Source organism: Jaculus jaculus, chromosome X (genome assembly GCF_020740685.1).
Source record: "Jaculus jaculus isolate mJacJac1 chromosome X, mJacJac1.mat.Y.cur, whole genome shotgun sequence".
In the NCBI taxonomy this organism is placed as follows: domain Eukaryota; kingdom Metazoa; phylum Chordata; class Mammalia; order Rodentia; family Dipodidae; genus Jaculus; species Jaculus jaculus.
The window spans coordinates 35,088,300-35,115,192 of NC_059125.1; the positions used below are offsets into that span (position 1 = coordinate 35,088,300).

The following is a 26,893-nucleotide window of genomic DNA, read 5'->3' on the forward strand; positions in this document are numbered from 1 at the left end:
AAATGTTATATTTCATGCCCCCAAATTTTTATATTCCAGGAGGAGAATAGATAAAGGTATATTAAACAAACACAATTTTACTTAAGTAAAATTGCTATATATGCTATTAAACTAAAAATGCTATACGAATATTGTTTCATTTAATGTGTTTTTCTTGAATTTCTACTATGTACATGATACTGTGATAGATTCTGGAGACACAACAACATAAAAGTTATACCATCATGGCTCTGTCCTTCCAGCAAAATAACTAAATAAAATGAAAACCATACTGTAATTAATATTCAAACAAGTACACAATATCTTTTAAAAAAGCAATCAAGACCGGTGTAAAGACTGTTAGTCAAGATTTTATTAGAAAAGAGAATGATTGGGAAAAGGAAATGAGATTAGATTTTTCAGAAAGATATTCAGCAAAGACTTCTCTTAGAAATTGACATTTATGCAGACTTCCATGTGATGTGCAGAAGTAGAACACAGACTGGGAGTGAACATTTCCAGGTAGAGGATGCAGTTATATTCTTGTCACAATCAAAAAGCAGTTTCTTATGCCCATTAGTTCAGCAGTAAGCATTGATTGCTATGCAGATGTGCATTTCTTCAAGATGGTGAATCTATAAAATATTCCCAGTCAATGAGTAAAAAACTGCATAGTTGCTGAGAAAAGAGTTACACAAATTATTGAAAATTTTTGAACAAAGCCCAGAAATAGTTAATGTCCAAGTGAATCTAACATTGGATAAACTTCTTCTGCATGGCTGAATGCCTTAGACTTCATTTCTTTCACCTATCCCACTCTGAGAACAGGATGGGAAGAAGCTATAAGTAAGACTAGCATTGAAATTAATTTGAATATTAATTCTGTATCTTATTAATAGTATGACTTAAACCACTTGTTTCTGTTTTAAGTTTCTTGGTGTCTTGTTTTATGACATGAATTTTAATTTTGGTTCCACCTACTTCATAATGTGTTTGTGATAACTTTATAAGATAATAAGTCTATATTCAACAAAGGTAGTACTTAGATATAAGTTAGTTTTATTTGAAACAAAATGGCATCTTGCAAAATTTAGAACCAATACCACACATAGCAACACAATTTAAATTTCTAATGAACTCCAGGACTACTTGTACTGGAGATACAGCCTCAATTCTTATCCCTAAGGGACTCACATTTTAGAGTTGAAACCAAACAAGAAATAAGTAAAATGATGATGATGATACAAAGAATTACAAGTGCTTTAGAGAAAATTAAAGAACAGAAAAATAATAAAATATGTTCTGGAAGGAAAGAGTTTTCATATTTTAAATGGGATGGCCTGGAAGGCAGGTAAATCTCAACTGTACATTTCTAGTGAACAAAGAAGTTGGTCCATTCATCCTAACTCACTCAACCTCAGGGATCCCCAGAACATCCTGTCTTTCAACTGAACTCAAATAACACTACCATCTGGCTATAGAAAACCCTCTGTGGCCCAATCAAATCAGAGGTGGTTGCAGTGCCCATAGGAGCTCACCCAACAGAATCTCTCAGAGGTCTTGCTGTGTAGCAGACACTGGTCAGCTGTCCCACCTGAATAAAAGACAAAAAGAAGATGTAGTTTAGTCATCTGAAGAACTTGCTGACCCATCCAGATTCATAGCCTATATTAATTAGAAAATGTCTATCTTTGAGGTGTTTGTGCTTTACCTTCTTTGAGACAGGGGTCTTTTGCTGCTGTAAATGAATTGCTAGATTGCAAATGAATGTGAGACTAGCTGGCCTGTGAGCTCTAGATTTTCCTGGCACTGTCTCCCATTGTCAGTCATGTTGGGATCACAGATGCATATGTCACTTGGTATTTGACTTTACATGATTGCTTGGGAATTAAACCCAGGTCAGCAGGCTTTGCAAGGAAGCAGCTTTAACAACTGAGAAATCTTCCCAGGCCCAAGAATTCATTTTTAGCTTATTAGGAAGCAATTGAAAGGTTTGAGGAGGTGAGTTAAAAAAATCTGACTTAACATTAAGAATTAATCAATCTGTATTATGTAATTATATATATGTGATTATTATATATATTATGTAAATAAATATATATTTATATATTATGCAAATATATGTAATATGTATATTACATATATATGTATGTACATATATATATACATATATATATATGTATCCCAGTACTTTAAGAAATAAAGTAGAATACATAAAATAAAACATGTATAATATTTACCATATTTGTAGATATTTTTATAGCACATATTAAAGACTACACATACATGAATCAAATTTCCTAAGACATATATTATAGTCAGCTTTATGTTGCTACACCTGATAACAAGTACCATCAATGGCAGAAGAAGCTGGCTTACTTCCATAGTTCCAAGCAGACAGACACCACAATAGCCAAATAGCCAACACCACAAAACCACCAGAGTCCACATTACCCTCCACACACCTTAGGGGTGGCCTTAAGATCTTTTCTCCAGTAGAGCTCTGACCACTGGAGACTCAATTTGCCAGCCTGAGTCTATGGGGCCATACATTCAAACCACCATAACATGTATACCATTAATATTTTATTGATAATCAGTCAATTTAATATTTTCTCTAAAAATTGAAAAGTTTTATACTTTTGGATAAAAAATTAAAATTGCAATATACTCTCTTCCATTATGATTAAAAGTCATTATTCAGATCCAAATGTGTCCCTCAATTCTTCCTAGAGCCTTATCCACAATTGTCAGTCTTTAATGATATCCTTTTTATAACTTATAAACTTAGAATGGCATCATATAGATTCTTAATAGAATCATTTCCATTCAATGTTTATCCTCAAATAATACTAAACTTAAAGTAAAAAGCAGATCTTGTGTTTCTTTTGTTATGTATCTATATAAATGTATAGATACATATACAGATAAATACAACAGAGAAATTTGAGCTTAATAAATATCTACTGGTAAGAGCACTTGGTATTAAGAGAAATTATTCTGATGAGTATCAACATTTGTTGGCCCTTGAGGAAAAAAAATTCAAAAAGTACTTACCAATGCAATATAATTTTACAGAACACTTTCCTAGACATCAGAAGAGTAATTCGGGAGGTATTTTAAATTTTGTTAAAAAATGCTATTGTGAATGACAAAGCTCTCTCAATGCACACAGAATACCTTAGAGGCTTTCAGAGAATCTTGGAAATTCATTAAGTTCTGATGCTTATGTTCTAAATTTAGTCTTTCTTTTTAATAAGGAAATAATTTTCACAATAGCAGGAAAGACTACTTTTGCTATAACTAAATGAAAAGAAATATTGATTTGAAGATGCTTAATTTCAAAACAGTAGGTGAAAAGTATTGAAAATTTCTAAGTCATTTTACATGCTTATTTATACTAAGGAACAAGTGCCATTTCCTAGGTAACAATTGAAGTTTCATTTACTATATATTATTTAAAGTTGGAATAAGTTAAGTGTACATAAGTCATGTAATATATCAAAACTGATTTTTTATTATATTCTTTCAACTGCAACTACAAAGGAATGAACAAGAACAAAATTGGATCCCATGTTTAATGGCCATTCATTTGATGCTTTTATTATATCCAAAGTATAGGTGTCAAGAAGCATATGATATCGCATAGTTAAATCTTCATGCAGGTTTTGCTTTACAAAGTAGTTAGAATTGCCAGGCTTCACTGGACTTGATATTGAAATTATCCATTTAAAATTTCAGTGTCTTCCTCTAATTATTATATTCAGAAAACTATTAAAGTGGCAGCAAGCAAGGAACAAGACAGGGATGTCCTCTCTCACCGCTGCTTTTCAATATAGTTCTGGAAGTCCTAGCTCAAGCAATAAGACAGGAGAAGGAAATAAAAGGGATACAATTTGGAAAGAAGAAGTTAAGTTAGCTCTATTTGTTGATGACATGATTGTAGATGTAAGAGACCTGAGAGACTCTATCCCAAAACTGCTGAAGGTGATTAATTCCTATAGCAAAGTAGCAGGATACAAAATCAATGCACAAAAATCGGTAGCATTTCTGTATGCAAATGACAAAGATACAGAAAAAGAAATAAGGGACATAGTCCCGTTTTCAATAGCAACAAAAAAATTAAAATATCTTGGAATAACGTTAACCAAGGAAGTAAAAGATCTATACAATGAAAATATAAAAACTCTCAAAAAAGAAATTGAGGAGGACTTGAGAAGATGGAAAGACCTCCCATGCTCCTGGATAGGCAGAATTAACATTGTGAAGATGACAATCCTACCAAAGGCTATATATAGATTTAACACAATTCCAATTAAAATCCCTACAGTGTTCTTCACAAAGATGGAAAAAATGATCTCAAATTTCATATGGAAAAACAGAAGGCCTCGCATATCCAAACATATCCTCAGCAAAAGAAATATCTCAGGTGGCATCACCATACCGTATCTAAAGCTATACTACAAAGCCATAGTAATAAAAACAGCATGGTACTGGCACTTAGAACATATTACATTGGTGTTTATATTTACAAAACACCTACCAGTGGAAAACTCATAACTAATATCCTCATTCAAATTAAATAAGCCAAACAATAATTTTTCAGAACTATAGAACAAAATTATATTTTTAAAATTCCTATGCTCTAACTCAAATTAAGATTATCTTTCTTAATTGCCTTTCAATGATTCATGCAACAGCAGAGTATTTATCAAGTGTTTGAATAAATAACTTTAAAGTTGTTTCTTACAATATAAAAGACATGTTCTTCTTTGTTTGTAGGGAAGAGGATTATGGGGCAATTTTACCTTTAGTTACACTGAAAATATACATAGGTATTCACTAAATGGAAAACGACCAATTAGATATGAATTTGTCTTGCCAAGATGTAGTTATTTGTTTTTGTTTTTTTTTTTAATTTTTATTAACATTTTCCATGATTATAAAATATATCCCATGGTAATTCCCTCCCTCCCCACCCCCACAGTTTCCCGTTTGAAATTCCATTCTCAATCATATTACCTCCCCATTACAATCATTGTAATTACATATATACAATATCAACCTATTAAGTATCCTCCTCCCTTCCTTTCTCCACCCTTTATGTCTCCTTTTCAACTTACTGGCCTCTGCTACTAAGTATTTTCATTCTCACACAGAAGCCCAGTCATCTGTAGCTAGGATCCCCATATGAGGGAGAACATGTGGCGCTTGGCTTTCTGGGCCTGGGTTACCTGACTTAGTATAATACTTTCCAGGTCCATCCATTTTTCTGCAAATTTCATAACTTCATTTTTCTTTACCGCTGAGTAGAACTCCATTGTATAAATGTACCACATCTTCATTATCCACTCATCTGTTGAGGGACATCTAGGCTGGTTCCATTTCCCAGCTATTATAAATTTAGCAGCAATAAACATGGTTGAGCATGTACTTCTAAGGAAATGAGATGAGTCCTTTGGATATATGCCTAGGAGTGCTATAGCTGGGTCATATGGTAGATCAATCTCTAGCTGCTTTAGGAACCTCCACACTGTTTTCCACAATGGCTGGACCAGATTGCATTCCCACCAGCAGTGCAGAAGGGTTCCTTTTTTTCCACATCCCCGCCAACATTTATGATCATTTGTTTTCATGATGGTGGCCAATCTGACAGGAGTGAGATGGAATCTCAATGTAGTTTTAATCTGCATTTCCCTGATGACTAGTGACGTAGAACATTTTTTTAGGTGCTTATATGCCATTCGTATTTCTTCCTTTGAGAACTCTCTATTTAGCTCCTTAGCCCATTTTTTGATTGGCCTGTTTGATTCCTTATTAGTTAACTTTTTGAGTTCTTTGTATATCCTAGATATTAATCCTCTATCAGATATATAGCTGGCGAAGATTTTTTCCCATTCTGTAGGTTGCCTCTTTGCTTTTTTCACTGTGTCCTTTGCGGTGCAAAATCTTTGTAATTTCATGAGGTCCCAGTGGTTAATCTGTGGTTTTATTGCCTGAGCAATTGGGGTTGTATTCAGAAAGTCTTTGCCAAGACCAATATGTTGGAGGGTTTCCCCTACTTTTTCCTCTAGCAGTTTCAAAGTTTCCGGTCTGATGTTAAGGTCTTTAATCCATTTGGACTTAATTCTTGTGCATGGCGAGAGAGAGGAATCTATTTTCATCCTTCTGCAGATATTTATCCAGTTTTCAAAACACCATTTGCTGAAGAGGCTGTCTCTTCTCCAATGAGTATTTTTGGCATTTTTATCGAATATCAGGTGGCTATAGCTACTTGGGCTTACATCTGGGTCCTCTATTCTGTTCCACTGATCTACATGTCTGTTTTTGTGCCAGTACCATGCTGTTTTTGTTACTATGGCTCTGTAGTATAGGTTAAAATCAGGTATGGTGATACCACCAGCCTCTTTTTTGTTGCTCAGTATTATTTTAGATATTCGAGGTTTTTTATGATTCCAAATGAATTTTTGGATTGTTTTTTCTATTTCCATGAAGAAAGCCTTTGGAATTTTGATAGGGATTGCATTAAATGTGTAGATTGCTTTAGGTAAGATTGCCATTTTCACGATATTGATTCTCCCAAGCCAGGAACAAGGGATGTTTCTCCACTTTCTAGTGTCTTCTGCAATTTCTCGCTTGAGTGTCTTAAAGTTCTCATTGTATAGATTCTTTGCTTCCTTAGTTAGGTTTATTCCAAGGTATTTTATTTTTTTTGATGCAATTGTGAATGGGAGTGATTCTCTGATTTCATCCTCTGTGTGTTTGTTGTTAGCATATATGAAGGCTACTGATTTCTGTGTATTTATTTTGTATCCTGCTACATTGCTGTAGGTTTTGATTAGCTCTAACAGCTTGCTAGTAGAGTCTTTAGGGTCCTTTATGTATAGAATCATGTCATCTGCAAATAATGATAACTTGATTTCTTCCTTTCCAATTTGTATCCCTTTTATGTGTGTCTCTTGCCTTATTGCTATGGCTAAGACTTCCAAAACTATATTAAATAGAAGTGGAGAGAGTGGACACCCTTGTCTTGTTCCTGATTTTAGTGGAAAAGCTTCCAGTTTTTCCCCATTTAGTAATATGTTGGCTGTAGGCTTGTCATAAATAGCCTTTATTATATTGAGATATGTTCCTTCTATTCCCAGTCTCTGTAGGACTTTTATCATGAAGGGATGTTGGATTTTGTCAAATGCTTTCTCTGCATCTAATGAGATGATCATGTGATTTTTGTCCTTCAACCCATTTATGTAATGCATTACATTTATAGATTTGCGTATGTTGAACCATCCCTGCATCTCTGGGATAAAGCCTACTTGGTCAGGGTGAATGATCTTTTTGATATACTCTTGTATTCTGTTTGCCAATATTTTGTTGAGAATTTTTGCATCTATGTTCATGAGGGAGATTGGTCTGTAATTTTCTTTTTTTGTTCTATCTTTGCCTGGTTTTGGTATCAGGGTGATGCTGGCCTCATAGAAGGAGTTTGGTAGGATTCCTTCTTTTTCTATTTCCTGGAAAAGCTTAAGAAGCAATGGTGTTAGCTCTTCCTTAAAAGTCTGGTAAAATTCAGCAGTGAACCCATCTGGGCCTGGGCTTTTTTTAGTTGGGAGATTATTGATAACTGCTCGGATCTCCATGTTTGTTATAGGTCTATTTAAGTGATTAATCTCATTTTGATTTAATTTAGGTAGGTCATATAGATCAAGGAAATCATCCATTTCTTTCAGATTTTCATACTTTGTGGAGTATATGCTTTTATAGTATGTCCCTATAATTTTTTGAATTTTCTGGAATCTGTTGTGATGTTACCTTGTTCATCTCTGATTTTATTAATTTGTGTCTCTTCTCTCTTTCTTTTGGTCAGATTTGCTAAGGGTTTATCAATCTTGTTTATCCTTTCAAAGAACCAACTCTTTGTTTCATTAATTCTTTGGATTGTTCTTTTTGTTTCTATTTCATTAATTTCTGCCCTAATCTTTATTATTTCTTCCCGTCTACTACTTTTTGGTTTGCCTTGTTCTTCTTTTTCCAAGGCTTTAAGGCGAAGCATTAGGTCGTTTACTTGCGACCTTTCTAATTTCTTAATATAGGCACTTAAGGCTATAAATTTACCTCTTAGAACTGCCTTCATTGTGTCCCAGAGATTTTGGTATGTTGTGTTCTCATTATCATTTGACTCTATAAATTTTTTGATTTCCTTTTTGATTTCTTCATTGACCCACTCATCATTTAGTAGTGTATTGTTTAGCTTCCATGATTTTGTGTATGCTCTATAGCCTTTCTTGCTACTGATTTGTAGTTTAATTCCATTGTGGTCAGATAGAATGCAAGGAATTATTTCAATTTTCCTGAATTTGTTAAGATTTGCTTTGTGTCCTAATATATGGTCTATTTTAGAGAATGTTCCATGTGCTGCTGAAAAGAATGTATATTCTGCAGCCTTTGGATGAAATGTCCTGTATATATCTGTTAGGTCCATTCCTTCTATGACCTCATTTAGTCCAGATGCCTCTCTGTTTATTCTTTCCCTGGATGACCTGTCAATTGATGAGAGTGGGGTGTTAAAGTCACCCACCACCACCGTGTTTGGTGTTATCTGTGACCTTAGTTCTAATAGTGTTTGTTTGACGAATTTGGGAGCCCCCATGTTAGGTGCATATATGTTTAGGATTGTAATGTCCTCCTGTTGTAGTGTGCCCTTAATCAATATAAAGTGACCTTCCTTATCTTTTTTGACTAACTTCGGACTAAAGTCCACCCTGTCTGATATTAGGATAGCAACCCCTGCTTGTTTTCTAGGCCCATTTGCTTGAAACACCGTCTTCCAACCTTTCACCCTAAGATAATGTCTATCCTTTGTAGAAAGGTGAGTTTCTTGAAGACAACAAATTGTAGGATCCTGCTTTTTAACCCAGTCTGCAAATCTATGTCTTTTCGTTGGGGCATTGAGACCGTTGATATTAAGAGATATTATTGAAAGGTGTGTATTTATGTTTGCCATTTGTGTGTGTGTGTGTGTGTTACTTGTTCTACCTGTGCTCTCTTCTGTTAACTGGTATTTGAGTATGGCTGGTTTTTTCTAGGTTCCTTATATGTGTGCTTTTCCTTTTGTTCAGCATGGAGGATTCTATCAAGTATTTTCTGTAGAGCTGGTTTTGTCTTCAGATATTCCTTTAACCTGCTTTTGTCATGGAATGTCTTTATTTCTCCATCTATTTGGATGGATAACTTTGCAGGATAAAGTAACCTTGGTTGACAGTTGTTATCTTTCAGAACTTGGAATATATCACTCCAGGCCCTTCTGGCTTTAAAAGTTTGTGTTGAATAATCTGCTGTAATCCTGATGGGCTTGCTTTTGTAGGTAACTTGATTTTTCTCTCTAACTGCTTTCAATATTTTTTCTTTGGTTTGTGTGTTTGGAAGTTTGAGTATAATGTGGCGAGGAGAGTTTCTTTCTGGGTTTTGTCTGGCTGGGGTTCTAAAGGCTTCCTGTATCTGTATTGGCACCTCTTTCCCAATTTGGGGAAAATTTTCCTCTATGATTTTGTTGAAGATGCCTACTATGCCTCTGGAGTGGAATTCTTCTCCTTCTACTATGCCCTGAATTCTTATATTGGATCTTTTCATAGTGTCCCGAATATCTTGAAATTCCCACTCATACTTTTCTATAAGTTTGTCTTTCTCTTTGTTGGACTGCATTAGGTCTGCCACCTGATCTTCTAGCTTAGATATTCTGTCCTCTCCCTCATCCATCCTACTGGTGAGATTTTCTACAGAGTTTTTTATTTCATTAACTGTGTTCTTCATTGCTAGTAATTCTGACTGGTTTTTCTTTATTATTTCTATTTCTCTATTTATGTCTTGTATTGCCTTCTTTATTTCATTAAATTGGTGTCCTGCCTCTTCTTTGATTCCTTTGATTTCCTCTTTGATTTCTTCTTTGATTGTTTTCATGTGTTCTTTGACCTCTTTGAACATATTTATAATTATTCTTTTGAACTCTTTCTCAGGCATTTCCTCTAACTCTTTCTCACTGGAGGACATTTCTGATGCATTAATACTTTTAGGTGGATTTATATCGTCTTGCTTTTTAGTGTTTCTTGTGTTATAATGTATATATTTTTGCATCTTGGATTAAGTTAATGCTTGGATTTTCTAGCTAGCTGTGTATTCTTAGCTGTATCAATTGATTTGATGTAATATATTTTCAGGGTAGGACCTTAAGGTATTAGGTGTGGCTCTTAAGACTCTCAGAGTATCTACAAAGATGTTCTTAGGGGTTGAGTTTCCCTGCTATAGGAGTATTCAAGCAGGCTGAGTGGAATAATATACTGGTAGATTCTAAAATTTAGCTAAACACTGTACCCATTCCATCAAAAACAGCCCCGAGTATGTATGCAAGAGTAGTTATTATAATGACCAGATCCTCTATCAACAAAGAGGTTTAGATTTCTGGTCTGTTGAGGTATCCAAGTCAGCTTGTGACCAAGTGAGGCCCTTCCCTGGTGCAATCCCAGTTACCTTGGGTGATTGTGGTCTCAGTCAAGTTGCTGCCTGGATCGTCGGGCTGCTGTTCTGATTTCTGGAGTTGGGCACTTGCTTTTCCTACGGGCAAACTGAGCTGCTGCTGCCGCCTCTGCAGCTGTTGTAGGTGCCACCCCCGGAGCCCCCACCACTGCTGAAGCTGCCGTTGCCGTGTCCACCGCTGCTGCTCACCCCGAAGCCGCTGCTGCGGGATCTGTCACCGCTGCCGCTCCTGGGTCCGCTGCTGCTGGGGCCACTGGTACCGGTGCTGGAGCCGCTGAAGTTGCTGCCGAATTCTGCTCCTGCTTGGGTCCCGCCGTCAGCCCAAGTTGGCGTGGCCGGGTCCCGGCCCGCTGCTGTGTTCGCTGGAGCTGGGTTCAGGCGGCGGGGGAGGGGAGGGAGCCACGGGTGTTCTGGTTGTATCGTTTCTCCACGTGTGCTTTTACCTCGCGGTCTGCTCCTCCCTCCGTTGCTTGCTGCCGCTCTCCCCTCACGTTTCCCGAGTTGCGGAGAGCGCGGTGTGAGGGGAAAATCCCGCACCTGGCTTGTCCTGCGGCTCGAGCCGAGAGTCCGGCGGTTTTCTGCCGCTCCGCGGCTGCGGCGGGTAGCCGAGCCGCCCCGGAGCCGCTGTTCCCGCCTGTGCAGGCTCTGGATGCTCTATAACTCTTCCACTTCTCCGCTGCCGCCTCAACTTCCTATACACCTCACTTTTTAGTAAAAGTGTGTATTTTGCTGAGTTTTTTTTGGTCTTTCCCCCCCCAGGCTGTTTTGGCGTGGTACCTACGCCGCCATCTTAACCGGAAGTCCCCAGTTATTTGTTTTTGAGATGAATGAGGAGCCAAGTATTTAGTAGCTGATTGGTATGTCAGTGTTTCTGCTGAACATAGGTAATTATTACCTATCCTTAATCTTTCAGAAGAATGAAACACAATAGAAGCCAAACTGCAGCAATAATAGTTACAGACCTTATGTAAATAAGGACAGGACAGAACAATAGCCATTACACCAACATGAGTAGCAGTTAACACTTAGGACAATGTGCCATATACTGTGATTAGAAATTTGTGCATTTTACTCATCTGCTTTTCACAGCACCCTGTTTATTCCAGGGAAGCAATTTGTTCAAAGTCACAAAATGAACTACTAAGTACATATTAAAAATGAAAGTCTTAAATTCTTAATTGACCATAATTAAAAAGCAGCCCAGCAGAAGTTCTGAAACACAGTATAGACTTAACAATGTTCAATGAGATTGATTAAATGCTACCTCTGGGAAAATGGCAAAAACTGAGAAAAGACAGAATACATATTCCTTTCTGGGTTCATTTTCCTAAAGAATTGTTTATTCATCTTGTGTTATACCCTCAATCAAACACTAGTGATAGAGCCTGTGCAATTCAGAAATGACCTCTCCCTTCTCAGAGACCTTTTCCATGAGTCATTGTTGTACATTGGCTCCAGGATAAAATGAAATCTATCAAAAGCCTTTCTAAGAAAACTAGTATCAAAGAATGGTCTGTTTTCTTTTCCCAAAAATGCCCTTCATTTCTTTTCATCATTGTGAATTCCAACTCATTTGTTTCCTCGTCAAGGACTTTTGTTTAGCATTAATTTTTCTGAAGATATCTGCTAATCACTTTAGAGATCACTTTAAAGGATCTGAATATAAGTTGAATTTAGCATTCCTTTCTCAGTATTTCACAATGTATATTAGCCATAGTATAACATGCAATATTATCAGTATACAAGTACCCCTTTGAAAACAACATTATTTTTTGACGTGTGTATGTGTTTGTAGTGTGTGTGTGTGTGTGTGTAAGAACTCTCTCAGAGAAAGAGAGAGATATAGATTATATATATATATATATATATATATATATATATATATGTGTGTGTGTGTGTGTGTGTGTGTGTGTGTGTGTGTGTGTGTGTGTCCATGCTACACCAGCCTGCAACCATCATTCTAACTGCTTAACAGAGTACCTTAGTTTGGTAGGTGTTTTCTTAGGTTAAAAGCAGATCTGAGATAAGGACTCCCATGCAAGTGATTTATTAAAGTGTTTTGGGGATGCAGAATAAGCAAGTAAAGGAAGTTAAGCAAGGCGGTGGTCTCAGTGAAACTCCTACTAAAATATTTCAACATGATCATATATAGTAACTCTGAAGTAAAAGATAAGCCTGTGAATTATCTTGACTCAATAAGGAAAGAGGTTTTCATGAACTGCCAGTCACATGAGGATGAAAATCCTCAAAGATTTCTTATATGCTTTTCACAGCAACCTACAAAATAGGTTCTCTTTTTATTCCATGGAAGTAATTTGTTCAAAGTCACACGATGAGATACTGAGTATATATTAAAAATTACAAATCCTTAAGTTGTTCATTGACTGTCATTTGTGTGTGTGTGTGTGTGTGTGTGTGTGTGTGTTTGTGTGTGTGTGTACAGCAAAAAGACACCTGTAGCTCATAAACTATACTGTGAAAAGGCTAGAAATGTGTGGGCTGTTGGAAGATAAAGGAAGATAAAATGCCCATGTACACAGTACAAAGGTGTCTGAATATATCACTGATGTAATCTGATATAGTGCTCAATGTTCAACTCACAAAATAAGGGGTGATGCAGCTTTGGCTCAGGCAACATCTCTATACTTGTAGAGTTTTATGGTTCAGACTGAAGATTAGGTGCAGATGAGAAACCAGGCACTAGGGATCAAGTTATTAATGTGATCTAGCTCAAATTCTTGCCTCCGTATTCAGTTTCCATCATGGAATCATAAGCTTTAATGTTCCCAGCTGGCTAGAACAGGTGCAAGAGCAGCTGCTGTATAGGGGAAGATACAGAAATAGGAATGGCTTCTGTGCAAGAAGTTCTTCAGCTTGTTTATATAGCTTGAGCACTTGTCTGTGGTCAAGAATTCTCAGACTTTCTTAATGCAGAAGAAATGAAAATAATATTCTGAATATAAGTTGAATTTAGAACAATTTATTTTTTCTGTTCCCTATTTTGTTGTACAGTTCTCAGATTTCTGTTATCCACAAGATTTTTTAAAACAAAGATGTATATCCAAATTGTAACCACCTAGATGAGCCCACCAAGTTTTATTTCCCAGGAGTTTGACACACCCATCCAACACTATACTTAAAATACTGTACTCACAAATTAATACTGACAAAGCCATGCTTTTCCCTCAAATCCTCCTTACAATGAAGCAGAGTACGCATATCACACTAGTCTGTCCACAATCAGCAAAGCTATGTCATAGCATTGTACCCACTAGAATCTTGACTGTGGATGTTGGTATAGAACATGACAGATTTGAGTCTAATTTTGACTCTGTCATTTCTTTAAAGGATCAGTGTACACAGTTGATTTTACCTGAGCATAAGTTTTCATGAATAAAATTAAAATAACCAGATAATATAATTGGCAATCTTGCATAAAGCCCAAACTTCATAAACTTGTCAAACTCCTATCTTCAGTGTTTAACAAACAAGAAAAATAGCTACAGATGGCAGATCTTTTCAAGTGCTCAAGCCTTTAACATTAAGCTAAAAATAAAGAAATGAATAAAAAGGCAGCAAAAGTCAGGAATGATGGGTGGCACACCTGTAATCTCACCACTCAGGAAGCTGAGGCAGGAAGAGCTCTTGTTCAAAATCAGCCTGGGCAATAGAGCCAGTTCTTGTCTCAAGCAATAACAACAAATAATTGGAGAAGCATTTCCTGTGCTATATTTAATTAAGTATAATCTTTCCTTGTTGTTCCCATGAAGCCTTCCTTTTATGTTTTACAAGTGTTAGAAGGTACTTTTCTTCAACAAATTATATCTATGTCAGACAAAGTTCAAGGAATAAGGAGCAGACCAGAAAATTCTTCAGACTATAATACCATCTGATCCCTGTGAAAGGAGAAAATAAATCTAGGAAAAGGTGAGAGGAAGAGCTTCAGATCATAGCTCTGAAAAAGACTTGCATTAAGAGCAGAAATCCGCAGAGTAGAAATGCCTGTGCACTGGCAGAAATGGCCAGTTCCAACTTTCCCTATCATCCTCAGTCATTGGCTAGGGTAAGTGTGTTCACAGCTCAAATGCCTACAATTGATCCTGCAATGTAAATCCTTATGACACTGCTAGTTGTTCTCCCAGGAGTAGGTCCTCTCTTTAAGGAAGATCTGAGCTTTGCCACATCCATCCAGATTGACCATGTTCTATAATCAGGTGACAGTATAATATGAGTGAAAGCAGTGCATTTTGAGCATGCCTCTTACTAGCTGTGTGCCTGTAAGAAGTCATTTGAAGCTCTTTGAGCTCAGAAAGAATATATGAAGGTGCCAGGTGCAGAATAATCATGAGAACTATGGTCATTCACTGTAATCACAGATTAATTCCTCTGTCCTTCTTACCCCATTTCCAAGACATGATTCTTGAATCTGCTTGGAAATCTTAAAATAATCATTTTGAAAGTAATTTTTTAAGTTTTTATTTTATTTTAGAGAGAGAAACCGATACAGAGAGATACAAACAGAGAGAATTGGCATACCAAGACTTCCACCACTAAAACTAAACTCCACACCCTTGTGCCACCTAGTTAGCATGTGTGACCTTGCATTTGCCTTATCTTGTGTGTCTGGCTAACATGGGATCTGAAGAATAGAACATGGGTCATTAGGCTTCACAGGCAAGGCTTAACTGGTAAGCCATCTCTCCAGCCTGAAAGTAATCTGTTTTTAGTTGCCTATTTCTTCAGGTTTAGTTTATGCTAATATAAACCAGTAACTTGCATTAGTCAGGATGGGTTAGACCATGTTTCAGTGACAAACACTCTAAATTATCTCAGTAGTTCAGTCATACTACATACAAACATTATGCTCCAGGTGATGCTCTCTCTTACATTGAGAGAGATAAAGAAGGCATGGTGAAACACATATTCACTCTTAAAATTTTTGCTAAAAATTGACACACGTCATTTGGTAGAAGCAAGCCATATGACCAAGCCTAATTTCAGCAAAACAGAATATATAGTTGTCTCCAAGAATTACTCAATTCTAAAATTTAATGCATAACCCCTCAGTATTCAGACCTTTCACCTAGGATCTGAATGCCATTTTCCTTTGTAATATGTATTCTGATATCAGTAACTCATTTGTACAGAAAACAGAAACTAAGAAATTAATTGCATTTGTCTCTATTATGAACTCCTTGAAATTCCATATTGGAGCTCTGTCATTTGCTTGCCTTCTTATCAGTGAATCATTTTAGCAAATATATTTGTTTTTTTTTTCTTTTTTAATTTTTTTTAAATTTTTAAAGTTTTTATTAGCATTTTCCATGATTATAAAAAAAATCCCATGGTAATTCCCTCCCTCTAGCAAATGTATTTGAAGGACATTGTGAACTTTGTATGAAATGGATTAATTTTTCATGTGGCTTTGGTTGGTATGGTAGATTGATTAAGGTGTCCCTCATAAACTTATGTGTTCTGAAGCCTGGGTTCCCAGCTGGTAGTAATTTGAGAATTGGATCCTCTTGGAGGCAGTGTATTGTTGGGGTGGGCTTATGGGTAGCCAGCTTCTACTTGCCAGTGTGTTGTCCACCTGATGTTAGCCAGGAGGTGTTTTCCACCCTCTGCTCATGCCTTCATTTTCCCTGACATTATGGAGCTTCTCCTTGAGTCTGTAAGCCAAAAAAAAACAAAAACAAAAACAAAAAACCACCTTTCCTCCTGGTAGGTGCTCTTTGTCAGATGTTTCTGTTAGCAACATGAAGCCGACTGCATTAGTAAAATTGGTACTGAGAATGGGGTCATTACTATTAGTAACCTAACTCTGTGGCTTTTGTCCTTTTGGAACTGATTTATGGGAGGAATGTGGAAGGATTTGAAACCCAGGTCTAAGAGCCACCTTGCAGTGCTGTAAGTAAAGTTTGATGGGCCATTCTAGTCAGAGTTGAAAGACTATGAAGTTTGGCTTATGAATGGAAAAAAGAGGTTTGAACAGAGTGGGCTAATGGAAGTTTGTGTGAGAGGCTTGCTGTTTATGCCTGTGTCTTCAGAACTTGTGTAGTTTCATTGCATAGAAATGGACTCTTAATGAGAAGAAGGATGTGGCACAGAAATAAATAAAATCTTTGGGCCAAAACTGCTGTCTGCTCAGCTGTAATCATTTGAGAGATTACAATTATTGAGATTGGGCCTGGTGATCACATTGGGACAATAAGAACAATGCAGACTCTTGAGGGGCCCTGAATGCTGAAATAATGTTCTGTTTCCCAAAATCTGCTCCTCCCACCCAGATTAACAAATTGGCATCCCATCTACTACTATGGAGTATAACAAGTTCAAGAAAGAGAGGGTCATTGAATCTGCAACATTTTTTTTTTTCTTTTTGGAAAAGGCCATAGGCAATGTGAAGCAGGCTTGGATTACTTGTGTGGAGGCCCAATGGAGCTATGAGGATGAAGCTTTGTTGGTTGCAGTGGAGACCCAATGGGGATGTCAGAACTATGGGATGGCTGCCAAGGAGAACTAAAGAAGGTTTTCAGGACTGTGAATAGCCTAGCTAGAGGAGTGGAATTGGAACTCCAGAGACTCATCACTGGTTAGATTTATCAACTTGGAGACTTGGAGCTACAGAGTTTGATGTTTACCTGTGTGTTTTACATCTTGTGTTTCTTTCCTATGCCCAGTGCTATCTTTTGCAGTATAAATGTTTATTCTGTGCCATTATGGTTTTTTTTGGTATTATGGCTGTTAAAATACCTTGGACTATGGAGATGTTTGAACATCATTGATGTTCATAAAAACTATGGGGACTTTTTAGAATTGGACTAAATGCATTGTATTTTTACCTCAGTTTTGGGGGGTTAGGGGCAGAATATGGTGGTTTGATTCAGGTGTCCCCCATAAACTTAGATGTTCTAAATGCTAGGTCCCCAATGGTGGCAAATTGGGAATAGACTGGTGACAGTATGTTGTTGAGGGCAGGCTTATGGGTGTTATAAACTAGCTTCCCCTTGCCAGTGTTTGGCACACTTTCCTGCTGCTGTTGTCCACCTGATGTTGGTTAGAAAGTGATCCCTGCCATCATGGAGCTTCCCTGCAAGTCTGATATATTAATATTTTTGGCTATTTATTTATTTGAGAGTGACAGACAGAGAGAAAAAGAGGCAGATAGATAGAGAATGGGCATGCCAGGGCCTCCACCCACTGCAAATGAACTCCAGATGCATGTGCCACCTTGTGCATCTGGTTTATGTGGGACCTAGAGGATTGAGCCTTAAATCAGGGTCCTTAGACTTCACAGGCCAGGGCTTAACCACTAAGCCATCTCTCCAGCACCCTGTCTATATTTTCAATGACAAAATCTTTATAGTCTGGAGTATAGGGTTACTACTTGGAGGAAGTAGTAAAGGGCTTTAAATGCTTCAAGATTAATCAAAAAATACTATGTGTTTGGGGGAGAAATTATAAATGAACGTTTTATTTGCTAATCAATATTTAACTTTTGTGTGTTTCTTTGTATTTTTGTGTGTGTGTGTCACAGACATGTTTGGAGGTCAGAAGACAACTCTAGATATTGGTCCTCAGCTTCCACCTTGTTTGAGGCAGGATCTCTGTTGCTGTATTTGCCAGGCTTCTAATTCTCCTGTCTTTGCCCCTCATTTTGCAATAGGCATTCTGGGATTTCAAATAGGCTCTATAATGACTATCTTATTTACATGGGTGCTGGAGATCTGAACTCCCATCCTAATACTTGTGAGGCAAGTGTTTTATCTGCTGAGCCATCCCCCAACTCTGGCTCTTATAACTGTAATCCCTAAACCTTGTATAAAGGCACCACAGGATAGTAACAGCTGTTTTATTTTTTCAAAAGAAATCCCATAAAATCTCAGACAATGCAAATCACCACTGCAAGATAGTTCACAGTCTTGTCTTTAGGTTGCATGAAGTTCCTTTTGATTATATTGCATTCTTGTGAAGCTGACTTTTGATAATTACCCTAAAAACAATAGGTTTCATACAAAAATCAATGTGAAACATGAGAGTAGTTATGTACAAAAGGTTTCAAAGGTTTAAGAAAATATGCAATGTCTAACAGGCACATGCATCTTGTATTTATTTGAGAATGAAGGTGTCTCATTAACACAGTACATATCATGTCAGTCCCATGTTTTAAAATGAACTACAAGTTTTCCTTTTTTATTTTCATTTGTATGTACTTTTCTAACTGGTGACTAAATTTTCAGCATAAAATACCATTTGAGTTGTTTATATTTAGCAAACTAATAAGTAAAATGCTTATTTGTATTGACCTATGAGCACAAAACACTAAGGGCATCCTGGTGAGAAGACACTTAGGGGACTAACTTATATGTATGTTCTTCTGTGGAATATTTGAATAAGGTAAGAAAATCATCGTGAAAACATTTCAATTAGGCAAGAAGATAAATGATATGAATTTAAACATGTATATAAGATGCTACGTACCTCACATTTTCTATGAATCTAAAGAGGACATTTTTGTTATAACTTATGTCATCTAATAATACACCCATATATGTTTCTCCATGGTGGACAATACAATATGGCTTTGGATTAATTAATGCTTCTTTGATCAGTTATTTAAATGTTATTTTGATTATAGATTTAACATTTTTAGTTGGCTGAATCAATTCCTAAGACTATCCATGCCAACTTATAATCGTAGTGTAAAAACATAAATATTCTTGGAATTTTTTAAATATTGAGATGTAATTTCTGTTAAAGTTTTTGTTTTGTTACTTATAGTCAAAAACATTGATACAAACATTTTGATCTTTTTGTAACCACAAATAGAATCCTATTAAGTACTACTAGGTCTAAAAATAGAAATATTTCATTGTGGGAAAAAGTGGCTGACATTTGAATAGTAACAGAATACAAGATTAATCCCATATTTTTTTGAAAGATGCAATTACATTCACTTAATGCCATGTAAGCAATATATGTATGCATCTACCTCTCTATATAAATATGTAAATGTACTGAAAAAAAACAAAGAAATTGAAACTAATATTTATTGAATTATCATATGCGAGTCAAGATTGTAATATTTGAAATATTCTGTAACATAATATTACTATACCTGTACAAATCCTTTTCAAGTAAAGAAAAATAGTTTAATCTATTTGAAATTTTCCCATTTAAGTATATGTTAGAAAAGCATCATAAAAATTTAAATAAGTGATTTCCAGACATGGATATATGAGTAGTTTTGTTTACATTTATTCAAGTTGATGTTCCAGGCATTATTCACAACTTAACAGGTGATTTTAAATGTGAAGTTAGGCTTAAGTGACTACATTTTTGTGACCTTACTTAGTCTAACTTTGAAACTATCAACTAGTTTTGTTTCTTTAACCCTCTATGTCAGCTTTCTGACCCAGGAATGATCAGCCAGCTTCTGTTATCTTATTTTAATTCAGTGTTAATAATGCAAAACTTCAGCTATATGTCAAATGGTATCAAGAACTGACACTAAAATATCAAAGTTATTTTTTCTTTCTACATCTTCTTTAAATAATTCACCAACCATCAGAATTTCCTGTGGCATAAGTGCTTAACAAACACCAGTTTACTTCCTTAGCTGGGTTGAAGGGCCTCAGTGAGAAATCTATCTGGAGGTTGGAAAATATCTTGGAACTTAATTGAATCAATTTTCCTTGCTATGTCTGTGAAGTAACCGTGATTGAATGATTACTTCTTCCTCTGTTTCCTCATAGGCTCTCAAAATGATAAGCATTACTAATCAAAAGCAGGTAAATTAAGTTTAATGAAACTGTCAGGATTTATTTTCAAGCACATTACCACAGAAAGTCTGTTCTAAATGTGACATCTGTGTTTCACTAAAAGAGAAAGCAAGAGAAACATGACTGTTTATAGCTCAAACTGTTGCATGTTCTTTTTTTTTTGTCTTTCTTGCTTCCTCACTAGCTTTCTAGGATATCTGGATCTCCAGAAATTTCAAACTCATAAGTATTATGTCCCATTACAACAAGGAGAAAACAACATCCTTCAAAATAAATTGATCCCAAACTTGTGGAATTCAATAGAGATTTTCTGTATATTGTAGGAACAGGGTATTCTCTCATCTTCTTGTGATCTGAGGCATGCCTAATAGTACCAGCTGTTTCCGTTCTCTTACACTAAACAATATCTTAACATAGTACCTTTAAGCAGATTAAAGTCATTTGTAAAGTATTGAAGGCAAAGATCGCAGTTAGGTGTACATTTCCAAGAACACATTGTTATTAGGACTTAGGCTTATTAAGTCACTTTCTGTTGCACTGTACTGTACTGTGAAAACTCAAGAAAACCATATTCTTCATGGCTCCTTCAGTAAGTGTGTGTGTGGTGTGTGTGTCCAAACATGTGGACAAATATATCCTAAACCAAAATAATTATTTTAGGAAGAATTTCGACATATAAATAAAATATAAATGTCTATAGAGTCAATAGCTAGAATATTGTTGAAATTTATTTAATACTTGAGGAAATCACAAAATGCCCACCTAAAATTGAACTTTATGTGACATAAATGCTTCTAAATCCACATTATAACTTTCCCTTTTTATTTTGTGCCATCAATGAAGCCATTTTATGTGGGTAATTGTTAGGTTGGGCTAGGCTCTGAAAACAGAGTCACCATGTGGCAACAGAGACATAAGGAAATAGGTTATACACATTCTCAAGAAAATGCATAGCCATTATCCCTTCCTTGCCTAACAATACTCACCCAGGTCATGATTTCCTGTCCCCTTATCTTGTAAGGTCTCACATCCTAGCTATTTGAAATGGCTAATGTAAAGAACAAAGGGGGAAAAGAAAAAAAGAAAAAAAAGATTCTTTTCCATTCCTCACCTTCTCCCAGCCACTTTCGCCATCAGGAACACAGTTGCCCATCTTGCCCACTAACAGGCTAAAAAGCAGACATTTATGACCTGTATGGCCTTTTCCCATGTGGGAGGTGCAGGACCCATTCATGCTAAAGGGCCAGGCAGTCATTTTGGTGTTCTGTAGAAACCAAGCTTAATCCCTGGTTCCTTTTCTCTCATCCTTGTTTTGCTCTTTCCCTGTCTCCTTAAGAACTTAAGTTCTCTACAATTTTTGGATGACATTTTATCTTTCTCTACAACTCTGCCTGGTCACAATATAAGCTGGACAATGGGTACAAATGGTCTGAGAATGGTACTTTTGATTTCCAAATTCTCACTGATTTAAAAAACTTCTGCCAATGTACAGACAAATGGTCTGAAATACCCTATTTTTCACTCTGCATGAATGGCCTTCTCTGTGCTCTATGTGCTCTTCTTAGGTCTTTCTAGCCAAGGTCTCAGGGATGTGCTCTCATTCAACCCCTCCCCCATACTCATCCTCACCCTCTGCTTTTGACCGGGACACCATAGCTGACCTTTCCCCAACAGCTGCTCTGGCTCTTCCAGCTCCCTCAGTCTCTCTGACCCCCTGCCTGGTAATAAGGTTTGATTTCACCTCCAGACTTGTAAATAGAATAGAAATTTAAAATGGGAATGTACAACTTCTGAATAAATGAATGAATGAATATGTGAAAGGGAAATGTTTGTCTAGAGTCTATATGAAAATTGCACTTGAAATCAATGTGAGTGTGTATGTACATGGCTCAGCCCTAAGGCTGCAGAATTATTTCTGTCCTGAGCAGTGCCATTTCATTGTAGGGGATGTTCTCCACCAAGCCCACTGTACTAGACAGCATAGCCAATTGTTACTGTGGAGTGTCCCCCAGAAGGAACACTAAAAGTGATTAAAATCACAGGCAAGAAAAAATGCAAGATTCTCCTGTTCTTAAAGAGTTGTAAAATGCAGGATCAGAAAGCTGCCTTGTAGACTTGAAGGGAGTCCAAAACTCTCTCTGGAATTTAGGCAGAAAAACAGGACTCTTTCTTAGCTTCCCTGCCTTAAAGAACCAGGGGGCTGCAAGCACAGGGAATCTCAGGATCCTGGCCCCAGAATAATGATGGGTGAATGTCGAGTCACTGTGAACATATGGGGACATCTTATAAGGAATTTGTAACTGTTTTATGTTTACCTTTCTATGCTTCTATGAAGCTACTAACAAACAACAGCTTCAAATTTATACGTAAACTTAGAAGTACTTAATACTGAATTTGTAAAAATAAAATCTAAAATTTTAATAATGTTCGAATCTGCTTTCATACTTTTTAAAAAATGTGTTTCAAAAAGTTATAATAAATAACATTCCAAAATCAATATGTTTATTCTGGGTAAATAGTATAAATCAAGCCTGGTCTACTCTTTTATAAAAAAGGTTATTTTAAAAAGCCTTTTGAGAAAAAAAAATGATCATATTAAAAGTCTTATGGTTTCCTAAAAAAATGAGAGATTTCTGTCAGAGTACTTGATGACCCATCAAAGGTTAGTTGTAAGACGCTATTGCTGAAGACACCATATGCAGCTGACACGTAAAATGGAATGGCATGGCTGGAAGCCAGGAGAGAGTCAGTCCCCAGACAGTCAGCGTGTCTAGTGCCAGAAGGTGCTACATGGGCGACTGAGGGAAATGAACAATATCTGTCCAAGCAACTCATGGTCCAACCTACATAGCAGCAAATAACTTGTTGTGGTGCCCACACAAGTGCAATAGTGGCACACAGCCATGGTGGGGAACCAACTGCTCTTGATTCGGCTAACTGATCCCCTCAGTGGTACAGGACCCATAGCTGGAACTGGGAAACAAGTCAGAACCATATCCAAACATAAGCCCACTCTCCAATATCAAGTTACCATCAATCATGGGGTACAAGAGGGCCTACACCTATCAAACTCTCTATCAAAAAAGTAAGTGTTATCTCAATTTTCCAGGTCCTAACTTACTCTCCGTTGGAGAATCTGCTTCTCTTTTTCAGATAGATGCAGATCCTAAGGAGAGAGTTACCCCAACATACCTCAAAAGGGGCCCGACTAAAACCAAGGACAATTGGTGAAGCCAGCAAGAGTGCTGTTTTCCTGATGAACTGGATACCAGCACAAGGGAAGGAGACCAACACAGAGAAAAATAAACTCCTACCAAATCAGGGAGCCAGAGCCCCAGAGGCCCCCAACACCTCATCACTGAAGCAGACCAAAAATGAGCCCAATATAGCTCAGGGAAATTTTGTGGAAGAGGGGGAGGAAAGAATGTCAGAGCCACATGTTGGGTCATGATATATAGAGACATTTATCATACCAATAACTGTGGGCTAACCCCACAATGTACAACCCATATACCTCAACAAGGAGGGGTCAATGGGGAGGGGTAGGTCATGGATGAGCCTAATAATGGTACCAAACTGCCTGTAGTTGCAGAATAGAAAACTAATAAAAAAGTAAATAAAAATAAACAAACAAATAAATAATAAAATAATAAAAAATAAAAGTCATGATAATGACAATAAACGTTTTTTTGGTAGTTATGAGATGAACTGACTAAAGAAGATAAACTGGAGAGGAAACTTAAAATGTTGGATGTTAAATGTTTGATGAAAAAGATTGTTATAGAGTGGTTAAATAAAAGTATGTAAAAAAAAAAAAGTATGTTAAAAAAAAGTATGTAAAAGTATGTAGATGAAGGTATGAGTAACATATTTTGATTAAGATATGAGTAAGCTTAAACAGAAGGTTCAAGACAAAGTATTTAATCAGATTACAGATTTCTTGAGATATAAAATGACTATTAGCCTAGGGTTTACATCAGACTAGCAAAATATGGCCTTGGCTGGTAGCAGGTTGATATGGCATTTAGGTTGTAAACTTAACTTTAACGCATTGATGTTAATCTAGTCATAATAATGGTCATGAAAGCCTGAATTTAGAGTAAACAACAAAGTTAACTAGGTTCCTCTATTTGTCAACCTTTTACCTAAATCTTAAGGTTAAAATTAACTCATTAATATTTAATTCTCTCTTAAAGTTATTATATCTAAAATCCTGCTTCAAAAAAATCTCATAGAGGAATTTTTTTACCCTTTATAAGGTAAACAGACCACATTTGAAACATTAAACGGTATATGTCACACATTTGAAAACTAGTTACTTCATAGTGAACAGTAAAACAGAATTCTAATCACAGGTATGTTTTGATTTAAGATATAATTCCTCAAGTCTTCCAACAATCAATCTTAAAACTTTAGATTTAACTTATGACATTACTGAACAAGTTTACCAAATTGTCACTGGCAGAATTATAGAGTTAACTAAGGTTTGAATAGTTATAGATTGTGTCATAAAATTTTGTGTATGTTTGGAATTCAATATAGTTATATAAAATTTATTTGGAAGATATTAAAAAATATTTCTTTTTGGCTCAGAAGCTAAAGGTGCTTATTTACAAAGCCAGATGCACATAGTGGAACCTACATTTGGAAATTGTTTGCAGAGGCAAGTGGCCCTGAAATGCCCATTCTCTCTCTTTTCCATGAGACTTGTCTCCTTTTTTCATTATATCATGGCAGTTTAATCCAGTTCCTCTATTCTTTGGGTATGTTAATGTAGCCAAATTAATTTCAGAAACTGACTTATAGATTGGATGGACATCTTATTTAGCTTTTAAAAGTGCTAAATCTCCTCATTAAAAATATGTACGTGTGTGTGTGTGTGTGTTTGTCTGGAATGATGGCTTAGTGGTTAATGTGCTTGCCTGCAAAGCCAAAGGACCCAGGTTCAATTCCCCAGGACCCACGTTAGCCATATTCACAAGGGGGCGCACACATCTGGAGTTTGTTTGCAGTGGCTGGAAGCACTGGCATGCCCATTCTCACTCTTGCTCACTCTCTCCCACTGTCTCTGACTCTAATAGATAAATAAAAAATAAGTATAAAATATATATTTATATATAAATATTGTACAAAGGTATCCCAATTCTGATGAACTTTAAAAATTATAAAATTTTTCATGTCTTCATATTGAAGCCAAAAATGTTACTACATAATATAGATTTCTTGTTTATTTTAAATTCTGTAGGCAGATTATTTTTTGTTCGTTGTTTTCTCACTGTAGCATCATGTGCTTAAATATGTAAATTCTGCTTTTTTTGTTAATATCAGACTTTTCCAGATAGCCAAATATTATACAAAGTCTATGATGTTTGGCCATCAATAAGTATGCATCACCATGCCTGTAGTTTTAAGATGGTTCTTGTCTTGTTCATGCTGGTTTTGCTGAATGATTATCATTGAAGTTATAATCCAAGTCTTATAAAAAGTGACTTGTTGTGATTTTGTTCTTAGGAAAACTGAAAAAGCTCCCCAGGTCTTAGGAAAATCCACTGTATACAAACAATGTTAATATAGTTAGCTGAAGCTTCATGTAACAGTCATAAATATTTCTTTAGTTAACCCTAAAATTGTTCAATGGTAAAAGGTGCTTATTTAAGAAATTACTTTGTGTCTGTCATATTGTGTCTAATGTAACTCAACAATGAAAAAGTTTTATTTTATTCTTGAGCTATGTGTAATCAGTCTTAGTCACGGTTTCACTTAATTAATTGTCTCATTTATGGTATCTTAAGTCATTGCTTATAGAGATATTGATGCTTAAGATATGTTTCCTGCCCTAGAAAAATAATCATAAATTGCTGTTGTACTTCCAGTTTAGTGGGTAATTGGTACTTGTATTGGTATACAGACGAGCCAAAGTTGTTTTCAAACACAGATGCTAAGTTTTTATACTATCTTGTTTTTTGCTGGCATACAATTTTTAGATTAATTCAATTCCCTTAAAGTTATTGAGAAAATATTGTTTCAGGGCTACTAAAATGTTCTGCCTATAGTTATAACTGAAAGATACTTAAAAGATAGAATGTGTATGCTTTTTATGTTCCAAATATAGCTTGCACTGTCACCTGACAACTAAACTTAAAAATTAATCAAAATTATTTTAAACTATTGTGTCATTTTCATACTATATCTGCTTTGCTAACAAGTTATGTTCTGCAACCCTTTTAACTAATGTTTTGCTAATCATATATGTACAGTCCCTCTGAGTGATTAATAACCATATGTAAAAGCCAAAATCAATAGGAAACATTGGATTTAAAAGGATAACCAATATTTTGGTGCCTGTTCCCAGGTCAGAAGGCTACTGGAGATAATGAGACAGTACTAACTTTTAGCTTCTGGTGAGATACCTGTCTTCTTGATCAGAGAGGTTATAGTGATCCAGAGATAAATTCCAAGTCAGTGTATCTGCAACAGGAGAGTCACATCACAGAAAAATCAGTCCTCCAGGCTTCCCAAAAGAGGGAGGGCCACTCGATCAGCACAGTCTCCTAGCAGATGACAATGCTGAGAGTCACAGCCTCTAAAAGTCTCTCCTACAGACC

General features: G+C 36.2%; 1 protein-coding gene across 2 annotated transcripts in view; it reads right to left on the bottom strand.

Moving 5' to 3' along the window:
- Nucleotides 1-378: 378 nt before the first annotated feature.
- Nucleotides 379-26,893, bottom strand: part of Tmem47 (transmembrane protein 47) — a 111,293-nt gene continuing 84,778 nt past the window's right edge. The window contains exons 3-4 of one of the 2 annotated variants that reach the window (XM_045140743.1): nucleotides 1,518-1,573; nucleotides 379-614 (exon numbers count right to left, since the gene is read on the bottom strand). In XM_045140743.1, coding sequence (XP_044996678.1) covers nucleotides 561-614; nucleotides 1,518-1,573 — 110 coding nt within the window. In that variant the 3' untranslated portion in view covers nucleotides 379-560. Of the gene's footprint in view, nucleotides 615-1,018; nucleotides 1,574-26,893 lie in introns of those variants that run through there. The other variant, XM_045140744.1, reaches the window with a different exon arrangement.